At 38.3% G+C, this 11,879-nt stretch overlaps 1 protein-coding gene across 2 annotated transcripts; it reads right to left on the reverse strand.

The window, feature by feature from the left end:
* Nucleotides 1-738: 738 nt before the first annotated feature.
* On the reverse strand, nucleotides 739-11,134 carry cd7al (cd7 antigen-like). Of its 2 annotated transcripts, none has more exons than XM_036571419.1 (4): nucleotides 10,946-11,134; nucleotides 9,902-10,252; nucleotides 3,553-3,659; nucleotides 739-1,883 (listed from the first exon to the last, which is right to left on the reverse strand). In XM_036571419.1, the coding sequence occupies exons 1-4, from the start codon at nucleotides 10,995-10,997 to the stop codon at nucleotides 1,680-1,682; spliced, it is 714 nt and encodes a 237-aa protein (XP_036427312.1). In that variant the 5' UTR covers nucleotides 10,998-11,134; the 3' UTR covers nucleotides 739-1,679. The 2 variants fall into 2 exon arrangements, with proteins under 2 accessions (XP_036427312.1, XP_036427311.1); XM_036571418.1 differs by having other exon boundaries at nucleotides 739-1,886.
* Between the last annotated feature and the right edge of the window lie 745 nt (nucleotides 11,135-11,879).

Raw genomic sequence — 11,879 nt, forward strand, 5'->3', positions numbered from 1 at the left:
ACTACAGTTCCCAGAAGTCTTAGCTGTCTTGGGTGTATCCAAGACCACCTGCATGTTTCAGTTGCCTCCCAGCGTACTACTAGTTAAAGAGCTGTTAGCAGAAACCAGCAGAGGATTGTGTGAAGGTTTATTGTGTGCAGCTCCACAGCACCGCAACACTCGTCACAAAGTTTGATTGTTCCATCTTTTCCAAAGTTTTAAATAAACGGGTCCTGCAAATGGTGACATCAGTTTACTGTCTTTCATTAATTTGTCTCGACTGTGTAGGTCTGTCCTGTGTGAGATGGACAGACCTGTGTCCTGTGTTCTGCCCTGTTTAGTTAAGGTAGCTGGTGTTGCACTTAAATTTCCCATTTTGATCTTAGTAGTAATTAGGTGCCTGTAAAAGAGCCAGTATTAGTATGTTTCATTCCGTGCACAAGACATGAACACGTTAAAAATAACTTTATTTGCATTGCATTTTTCATTTTTCACGTCAAAATGTGCTACAGGCAGACAATACATAATATTCTAAACTGTTACAAGTAACAAGAAGTTTAAAGTAGATTATAGCAATCATAAGAAACCAGAATGGCCTTGAGACAATATGACTAACTACAAAATCCAAGAGAGCTGCTTTTCTACAGTTTACATGCATTTAAAAAGACAATTTTTAAAAAATGATTTACTTTTTTCTATATACATTACAGAATATAAATCTGTTTTAATGCAACAGAAAAAAATTGATTTTTTTTTTTGTTTCCATTTTTTCCAAAAGGTTTTTTTCTGTAATATTCGAAAGAATCTTTCTTTTTATTATATCAGTGCTACAGTGAGTTTACCTGTTTCCCATAAAGGACCCAGAAATTTGACCTGACTTACACTTCACAGCATATATTCATATTAATGCATTACTACAGTTCCTGTATACAGTACATGCTGTTTTGTGGCTGCTAAGGCTGCATTTACATTACAGGCTGTATTGCTCAATTTCTCAGATCCCGAGAACGTTCTGCTTTACTGATGACCACAGTGACCTAAGCATGCACAGATGAGAAAAGAATTTGATCTGACTCTTCCAGTCCGACTCTTCTCATTACAGTTGCAAAGCCATGTAGATACGCATCTGATCAAGGAGCAAATATGAAAATGTCTCCAATCTGATTTTAAAATATTCAGATTTTGTGTTCACACAACACTAAAAGGATCTGTTTCATATTTAGGCAAAAATTCAGATCTGGGCCACTTCAACCCTGTAACATGAAAAGCCTAAAGCACTACTGGAACAGGGTTAGATTTCCCAGTGGAGGCTGTATAATGTAATGTGTGGCACTTAACTGGTCATTTGGTTTGGATAAAGTCTCTGTGTTCCTCCAGATTCCCAAAGATGACGCTGTTACATACCCAATAACAATAATATGCTGCGAGGCCACATCTGTGATCAGTTTTTGTTAGTCCATTAGCGTGAGGTGGATTGGAACATGACTACTATTACTGATCTAATTACAGAAAACCATACGCTCCACAGTTGTTACTGTAAAACTCTACAAATGGCACACACTGCAGATTCATACTGGTAATCTCTTACAGAACCTCCCCAGGTAAAACTAATCCAGCTCCAGAAGGACTTCAGAGATGTTCTGTGCACCATGTTTTTAGATACCACAGTTGTAATACACTGTTATTAAAAAACAATGATATTATAGGCTGTAGGGGTCAAACCCAGGCAAGGGGTCGTAGGGGTTTTCTTTGCGGGGCCTGATGTATTCAGATGTCTCGGTTTCCTCCTGCTCGTTCAGATATGTGCTGAAATGACAGCTGCCTGCTTTTCCGTTCGCTGTTCTCACCCCAGTCATCTCCTCGTAGATGGGAACTGCCTGTGGTTTCGGCTGGCTGGGTGGCCTCTTCTGACAGCAAGAGAGAAGAAGACAACGTTAGGGTGGGGTTCACACATCATGTCTCAGAAGGTGTAAATAAACCAGCAGCCTCTTCAAATCTAACCAGATGTGTGAACACACCCTGCATGTAGCTAAATCACATAAACATGATTTCCTGTGGTGAGATTTCACTCATTCAGCCTGTCCTGCTGTCTCAGTATCTAACTGAGCATTAACAACAGATTCAGACTGAAATAAGAACTGAAAACGGGTCATTCTACCAAAATATGACTGTCTGCTTCCCTCCCAGTCTTTTAGAAAAGAGCACAAAAGATCTCCTTAATATCTCTGTAGTTTTTCCTGGACAACAATGAGATCAGACGGAAAGACAAAAGACCCTGGAGTCTCTCCTGCTGCTCAGATGTTTCTTCTGAGAAAAAGACCCCAATAAGTAGCTCGTTTTAGTAGAGAGCTCAATAAAGTCACACACTGTGCTCAGACATATATATGTCTTATACATATACATGGTAAACATGGTTGCATACATCCCAGTACAATCATGTTGTCTGCTTGCTTTAAAAATATTGAATTATTAAAAAGTGTCAGGAAACAATATTTTCATTTACTGCATGTTTAAATGATTTTATTGCAAAGCAGAGTGCAGGGAAAAATATCTAACTGGACACACACAATTTGAGAAACGTAAGCTATAAAAGCACTGATTTTTACTTTTAGGCTTTCAAATGGCCCCATTTAACCAACACATAAAAATGATGGTTTGTCAAGGGTTCTTTAGTAAATAAAATGGTTCTATATAGAAGCATTACCATTCAAAGAACCTTTTCCATGCCTAAATGCCTATTAATGAAGTGGTTCTTCAGATTGTTGAAGAATGTGCTGTAGATGGTTTTATATAGAACCTTTTTGAAAAGGGTTCTTCTATTGTTATGATGTCAGGCTTGTTACAATAGAAGACCCCTTTTTGGTGCTATATACACATCAATCTGAAGAACCCTTTCACAATACAAAGAATCATTTAATCAAGCAAAGGGTTCTTTGAGTGTTCATGGTTCTATGTACAACCAATTTCTTTACTGAAGAAACCTTGAAGGACCATCTTTTTAAGTGTGAAGTAGTCATACTGACCAGCTGTGGACAAACAGAAGTAAAAACAAACCATTTTGAAGAAGTTTAGGTGAAGTTCCTCACACTGTTGGGTTTTCTACCCACTGTAACCCACTTACCAGAACTCACGCACTACAGACAGACTGAAGTGATACTCACGCACTACAGACAGACTGAAGTGATACTCACGCACTACAGACAGACTGAAGTGATACTCATACACTACAGACAGACTGAAGTGATACACTACAGACAGACTGAAGTGATACTCACGCACTACAGACAGACTAAAGTGATACTCACACTACAGACAGACTGAAGTGATACTCACATACTACAGACAGACTGAAGTAATACTCACATACTACAGACAGACTTGAGTGATACTCATGCAGTAGACAGACCACAGTAATATGCACTACAGACAGACTACAGTGATACATACTACAGACAGACTGCAGTGATTTGCATGCAGTAAAGACGGACTGCAGTGATACGCTCTACAGACAACAATGATACGCACTACAGACTGCAGTGATACGCACTTAAGACAGACTGCAATGATACTCACGCAGTAGACTCCAGCGAGGATCAGCAAACACAGGAACAACAGCACTGCTGCAGCTGATAGAGCGTAGAGCAACGGCTCGTAACTGTAGCAAGTGCACTCCTCAGGAACTGCAACGAAGGAAAAGGTTACAATAACTAAAGGTGTTTACATGCAGTTAATATGCTCACTATTTCATTTGACCATATTTCATCAGATATTTGTGTAGAGCCTTTGACAATGGCTTAACTCAGCTATTCAGGCCAGGAGTGGACATACAGGATGACATACAGGATATTAAAGGATATTAAATTCGCCAGGGGTCGGCAACATGTGGCCCTTTTACTGCCCTGTCGCAGCTCCACAGCAGAGTTAGATTTTTAGGTAAAAATAAAATAATCCTGTTTTGCAGCAAAATGAAGCTCTGCTAATTGTTCTACCATAGTTTTAACAATAAATGGTCTTAAACACTGGAGTTAATGTAGAACTGCTAATTCACCCTTTAACCCTGAAGGCTGGCGTGCAGACTGGTCACCATAGCAACGCAGACAAGATAATCTTGCCTAGCTAGTAGCTGATGAAACAGCAAAGAGAAAGATTTAAGACAAACATTGATAATTTAGAGATGAATGGACTTGTTTGCGTTTATAAGCACTCCGGCTGGTTTCCTGATATGTTTAATCTGCAACGAGAAACTGTCAAACACTTAAACGTCATGAGGCTGAAGTTCGTTTCTCGTTCGGCAGCTTCTTGCATGAATTTTCCCGGTCACTTTAAATAGTGCTTGAGGCGCCAAAATGTAACTGCTGCACCATTTAAGGTGGAACGGGAAAATGCGAACAAGAAGCTGGTGAATAAGAAGCGACTTCAGCCTTGTAAAAAGACGAACGTTGAAAGACATTTAATAAGAAATTGTTCTACTTTTGCAGAACATTTTCCTGCCAGAGATACGAGAAAAGCAGCTATAGCTGAGCTAAAGCTTAAAGCAGAGCAAAGTCTGCTCTTTTGTTTATATTCAATTTTTTACTCTATAGTAGTACATTAGCACAGACTGAGACATATTTACAGCCAAGATGGTAAAATGTACATAAAATGTTGAGGCTCCTAAGGTGGTAGATTTTTGTTGAAAGACAAAATGGCTCTTAAAATTTGAGATATGACCCCTGCCATAGTCTGTAATGCATATATATTACTGCTGTCAGAACAAATCGTTGTATCTCCATTTTTGGTGTTTTTCAGTTTGTGACATAAAATTTCACGATGAATGGACTGACAGAAATGACCCAAAATGACTTGGAAATAAGTCTGGTTCCACTGACTTACATTAAAGGTAAAGTATGTTTTTTCCTCCCCCTGTAAAGTTACTATTTTGGAGATATGAGGTTTCATTCCAACAGCAGAGATAAATATATTTAGGCTTTATTTTTCCCAGTTTTCCCCCAATTTAGTCGTGTCCAGTTCCACCTGCTTGTTAGGTCTCACACTATCACATGATGCTACCAAGCTGAGAGGGTGAAGCCTAGAATTAGCTTCCTCTGAAGTGAGGAAACACGTGAAGCTCCATCACGTATTTGCAAAGTGCCAATAACACAACACCATTGGACAGCTCAACACGCTTGGAGGAGGAGAACTCTTAACTGTTAAATCTGTTATGTCAGCTAACTCTCTTGGAGCGCCTGTGACGGATGGCTGTCGCATCCTGTATATAAAATATTTTATTCCATTCCTAGGTCAAGCATAAATGTCTCAGAGCATGCTGTCCTCATTCAGAAAGACTCTCTGGCCAGTCCACTCTTTACATCTTCCACTGTGGCAAGGCCCTGATCTTGGTATTTGTCAATACTGATGTTCATCCTAGGTGACACCTTCCACTTATCCGTTACTGAAAGTGTGTCATTTTCCACTGCTGTTATCATATTTTGCCTTACTGCCTTCTTAAATGGGGAGATTAATTTGCATATTTCCCAGAAAGGTTCTTTAATGTGCAGTTAGTATTCTCAGTACTGTGTGGGCAGTTTACGTACTTAATACCTCTCACACATACTTGGGGAAATATGGAGCTTGTGGGTGTTTTGAACAGAAATAACCACAACGTGCGAAGTGGAGTATGATCAACTGCCTGATATTCAGAATTTTCAGAATTCATGATGGGGCAATGATTTAGTAACAGTGTATGCCATCTGTCCTTCCTGTTACACCACCACGGCAGCACCACCTGAAAAAGCCAGCAGCCCTTTAAACTGTGTGAAGATTTCATGAAGAGAAAAAGAAAAGATTTAAAATAAAATCTTTTTCTGTTAACATTCATTAAAACCTTCTTAGGACAGTGAAAATACATAAAAATCTCCCTATAACAACATACTAAAGTATAACGTTGCATGCCAGCTAATGTTCAGCGCACCCGTGCATTCGAACTGAGAGAGATAAAGAGATGGAGATAAATGAGAAAGGACAGAGAGAGAAACTGATACAGGCAAACTGTCCACCACAGTTCAGAATCACCCCTGAAAAGATACAGAGAAAAACCCAAAGCCACAGCTGTCTGCAGTCTCAACAAACCAACTTCTGCTTTTCTCTCATCTAGGCCTGTTTATTTGTTTATTAGAAGTACATTCACTTATGTAATGGTACAACTACACAAAGTGGTCACAATGTAAAAGTAACTGACTGACAGTCCACATTCTGAATACGCTATACCCACAGAACGGCACTGTATGTGTAAGCATTTAATTTATGGATTATTACAAAACACTGTTTTACTGGCTTTGAGTGTAATTAGTCTAAATTGAAAAGTCTGTAGCCCAGCGAACACTACACAACTTTCAGGCTGAGCTCCACCAACAAGGATCACATTAAGTTGAGTGTAGAGGTAATCAAGGATTTGTTCATCTAGGATTTATTTAAACTGAGCTCTGTTGCACCATTTATTTTTAAACATGGATTTAAAAATCTGCTGAATCCTTGATATTTTAGGAATTTGGTACCACTTTAAAATAAGGCTACCCTTATACTATTTATGTTCATTTGTGTCAATCATAATTGTTTTATTTATCTAATTTATAGTATGATGTCACTAAAGGTCCCCCAAATAGACCTAGGATACTTACAGCACAGTGAAGTAAGTGTTGCTGCTTCTGTGACTACCAAAAATGCTGTAAAATAAAAGCAAGTCCAAAAACTCCTCAGGAGTTTCCAACAGAACTACAGTGGAATGTGTTGCTTCCCGTTTATGTAGTGGGGGTACTGTGCCAGTGTGCCACAGGAACTTTTACTTTCTTTTTCTGCCTCCACCTCGGGCTAGTTTTGGCCTTGTGCTGTAGTGCTGGGAACCAATTTTCTCCAAATTTCTCCAAGTCTTAAGCAGACTGAAATATTTGCCTGTATTTTGCTTTGTCCTTCTGTACTTGAGTTTCAGCAGAATTAAAGGTGATGCTGCCACCACCATGCTTCAGCAGACTAAGATATTGCCTGTGTTAACTTTGTGCCAAATGTACAACTTGGTGTTTATATAGGACAGCTCTATTCCCCCCTGCAAGGCGACAGGAAGGAAGGTCTGCTGTCTAATAATTGTTAAAGATAATTGTAATAATAGTTGCTGTTGGCCTCACAGAACTTGTTTGACTAATGGTTCCCATAATCAGTTTTAGGGACCCTTTGCTCTACACATTTTTCCTCACCTAAAACCCTGCAGATGAGTAGTTTGTTAATTAGTTAGTTGTTTAACTCAGAAGATGATGAAGTGTGGAGTCCCCAGGACTGACTTTGGGAACACCTAATGTAAGTATTTGTGGTGTATGAAGCTTCTTTCATCTCTTCCATTTCTTTATTAAAGAGCATGTCTGTTTTTAACACAGTGCTGCCCGAGGGCCTGAAGGTCAGCACTAGCCAGTATTGGTTTTAGGCATTGTGCCTGGTGAACAGAGATTTAGTTATGCTTGAATTGTTGTTCTATTTGATTGTGCAGTCTTTCACAGAGTGGTGAACCCCTCCTCATCTTCTGAAAGACTCAGCCTCTCTGAGATGCTCTTTTTATACCCAATCATGTTACTGACCTGTTGCCAATTAAGCTTCAGGTGTTTTTTTAGCCTTACACAACTTTATCAGTGTTTTGTTGCCCCCGTCCCAACTTTTATGGAATGTGTTGCTGACATCAAATTCAAAATGGGCATTAATTTTTCAAAAAACAATAAAATTTCTCGGTTGCGGCATGTGATATGTTGTCTTTGTACTATTTCCAGTGAAATATAGGGTTTAAATGATTTGCGCATCATTGCATTCTGTTTTTATTTACATTGGTGTCCCAGCTTTTTTGGAAACTGGGTTGTACAAACTATTAACCCAAAAGGTATTTTTAGATGTTTTATTCACTATTTGAAGAATTCAGTGAACACAAAGTTATCAAATTATAAACAATATGCTGTAATAATCTACTTGCATTCATTTCATGGTTAACTTATACCTCATATCTTAAGATTCAGTCTGTAATATCCAAATGAATTCTGGATATTAATTTTATTGTAACTGAATTATTAATGCCACACAGCTTTCTTACTCTTTGGCATCTCACTAATGTGAATGTAACAAATTTTTGTTACAGCTCATTAGCAAACTGCATGTTTTAAATGGCTGTATCTGAGGTAAGGTGTATCTAAGGTATAGTCCTTGGATAATAAAGTTTATTCTATTATACTAAAATTAGAAACCTGTGAAATTGTACCAGACCAGCATATCAGAATCATTTTTACACATTTATCTGCAACCAAACTGAGCGTAAGTAACTAATAATTATCCTAATAAAAATCCTTTTGAAATAACACTACGAACACTGATGGACCATTTCTTTAGTTATGTTAGGAGGAATAAGAAGGCGAGCACCATTTGTGGCTAAACGTTATTGTAAAAGGGCATGAAATATGTTTAAAACATGCAAAACTGTCAGAAAAAGAAGAAATTTAAATTTAACTTCTTCTCGCACTCCTGAAACCAAAACTGCTGGTGAATCCTTTTGCGCTTTTACAGTGGTCACTTTAAAGTTGTACAGTGTCTGTCACTAACAGTAAGAGCGTCCATCTGGGAGGAAGTCAAGCCACACTACTGTCTGTAGTAATAAAGAAAGTTATTCATGTATATCTCATCACATTGTAGAAAGAGGAAGGAATCATGCTCTGTGGACTGACCATAAAGAAGCTTAATGTGAGGACAAATATAATAATCAGAGAGCCGACGTAATACTGCACTGAAGAAAGAGCTGCATTGAGTTCACTTGATTCAAACATGTACATCATTTCCAAAAGAATAAGTGATATTACATCTACAGAGTTATTGCCAAAAGTAATAAACAGAAACACTAAACAGTGTTGATTAGGACTGAAAAATGGATCGTTTTTATATCAAAATGGCACTTTGAAATCTGAGCAGCAATATTAATTGTAGCCTATATTATCAACTATGTTGTCTTAGCAAGTTTTCATAATGCCTGTAGATAAGTTAGACCCGTCAAAAGCAAACAAACATCCATGTGCTGTGTACCTAACACAACCACAACTAACCCACCAACCAAGCAAAGTAGGAAAAATAGTGCTGGTCATGCTGACCAAAATAACAGGCCTGTGGTCGCTTGTTTAAAACCTCTGAAGTGGATTAAGGCCTTTTTCTGCTTTACCCTTCAGTGAGCTTCAAAATCTCTTCCAGAAAATGTTCAGTTAAGCGGAAAGTGAAAAATTGGGTTTAGACACAAAGTTTTAGTTTAGTACTTAAATTTCTGACCATTGAAAAAATTTAATTTACAGCTTAAATTTGATACCTTTATACCTTTGTTTTTTACCTTTACAGTTTACAGTCAACACTCAAGGAAGGTCACATTATATTCACATTCACATTACATCATATGATTGAAGGTCACATTACATTCACATTCACATAACATCACATCATGGCAACATTACTTTTGTTGACTTTAAGCAGAGTTTAAACTGATTAGTGACTCAATTCTGGTTTTAAAGATATACAGGATATAGTTGGAAATCTTTTGAAATGTTCTGGACTGTTGAATTCACATTATAACCGATAACGTCATCGATGCTGGAACAAAACCTTTGTTGTTTTTCTTTGACCAAACTTGAACACTAACAGTTTAAATACTCTGATTAAGAGTACACACATTTCTGATTACACATTTCTAGTTCATGGTATAAAAATTCTCTTTTAAGCTACTACCTCGCTTTTTCACAGCATTTTTAAAGATTTTTTTTTGTGGATTATTCGTCCAAAATCAATAACCTTAGACTATGTTAACACTCACTTTCTGAAGTGAATCATGCTCTCCATAAACGCAAATGTGCCACTGTCAAGAGAAAGAGTCAGGATTACTTACTGAAGTCTTCAACGTAGAGAAAAAACTCTGTCTTGCCAGGATAATCCTCAAACTTCTCAAAATCATAGTGGAAGACACAGCGGTACAGGTCAGTGTGGCGCCCCAGCAGGTGCGAGATGTTCACGGTGACTTGGTGACGGCTTGCATTATCCTGCACAACAATCCGGTTCTTGTCTTTCTCATTAAAAATGGAAGGGCTGTTCCCAAAGTGCACATACAGCACTTTTTCAGGTTTCACCAAGTCACGCATCAGAGAAAACGCAAACGGCTTTGCGTTCACATTTGTAGACACACAGGAAAACTCCACAGAGGAATTCCTCTGCTTGCTGAGATACACAACATCACCAAGCCCTGGAGGAAAAAGGGCCAGAATCACTGTTTTATAGGTTACTACAAGCTCTCTCAGTGATTAAGGTCACAAAAGTATCTAAAAGTATTTAAAAAGTATCTGAAAAAGCAACAATATGAAGGCAGCAATTCAGCTGCACTGATTTTGAAATGCTACACACTTAAAAAGATGGTTCTTCAAGGGTTCTGTGGTAAAGAGAATGTTTCTTTGCATCATGAAAGGGTTCTTTAGATTGATGGAAGATATGCTATAGATGGTTCTAAATAGAACCTTTTTGAAAAGGGCTCCACATAGTACCAAAAAGGGTTCTTCTATTCTATTATTCTTCTGTTACAGGAATGGTAGTTCTTCTATAGTGTCAAGCTTGATATCGTAACAGTAGAAGAACCCTTTTTTGGTGTCATATGGGACCCCTTTCAAAAGTGTTCTATATAGAACCATCTACAGCACATTCTCCATCAATCCGAAGAACGTTTCATGATGCAAAGAACCTATAATCATGTTTTTTTGAATGTTCATGGCTCTATGGAAACCATTGACTTTACTAAAGAACCCTTGAAGAACCACGTTTTTAAGAGTGTAGAACTGCCTTGATGTGTGTAGAGTAGCTCATTATATGTAATATAAATGATACACCATATAATCTCAATGATGCACAGACAGTTCTAAACAGAAATGAGCTAAAACAAACTCACCAGCTGTTGAAAATGTGATGACGAGCCACACAGTAAGCAGCGGATTCCTCATGACTGGTTTTTCATTGAAGTCCTTTTCAACTACAGGTGGCCGAATGTGTCCGAGCGATGCCCAGCGCAGGAGGATGATGCAAATGTGAGGCTGCTGGATGTGGTAAGATAGAAAAGAGGATATGAAGAGTGACTCCTGCTTCGGGGTGTTCGAGGTGGGGCCCTACACCAACAGAAACAGGAAATCCTAGTAGGTTTCTTTCACTGGGTCATGCAAAACGTTGCGAAAACCGTTTGACAATTTTGTTGACGACACCGTTTCAGTAGAGAACAACAAGTTGAACGTGATACTACAGTGTTTTAAGGACAGTCACAAAACCAAAGCAGCGCCTGAGACGGCCTCCGTTACACTGCAAACTGCAGTTTCACTAAAAAAAATAAAGTGTCATTTCAGGCAGTTTGTGTTTTTGAATGCAAAAAGCCAAGAAAGCACTACTAAAATGTTAATAAGTTTACCAACAGTGAATCTAAGAAAGAGGAGCGAAAGTGCAGCTTTTAAAAATTCATATTTCCCAACACTAATTGTTCTTTTGTTCAGTACAAGTGGTTTGCATCACTGGAGATTACAACAAATATACAATTTCACTTCCCAATTTCAAAATCTTACATATTGCGCAGCTTATACAATTTACTCAGTGATAAAGTGCTTTTTTAAAACAGATCTGGGATCAGTATGAGAGTCTCTCATCTCCGTGCATTAAAACTGGGCTTAGCTGTTAGCTAGAACCGCTCCTGTATCAGCAGACACAGGTGATGTGAGGTGGTGGCGGATGTGCTGCTGGTTATCTCCTGTGGGTTCATACTCCAAAAAAAAAAAAAAAAAAACAAAAAAAAACAGCTTTTTACAGTTTCGTCTACAGTTCAGTGCACAAAGCATTGAAGT

This window comes from Colossoma macropomum, unplaced genomic scaffold (assembly GCF_904425465.1).
Source record: "Colossoma macropomum unplaced genomic scaffold, Colossoma_macropomum, whole genome shotgun sequence".
NCBI lineage: Eukaryota > Metazoa > Chordata > Actinopteri > Characiformes > Serrasalmidae > Colossoma > Colossoma macropomum.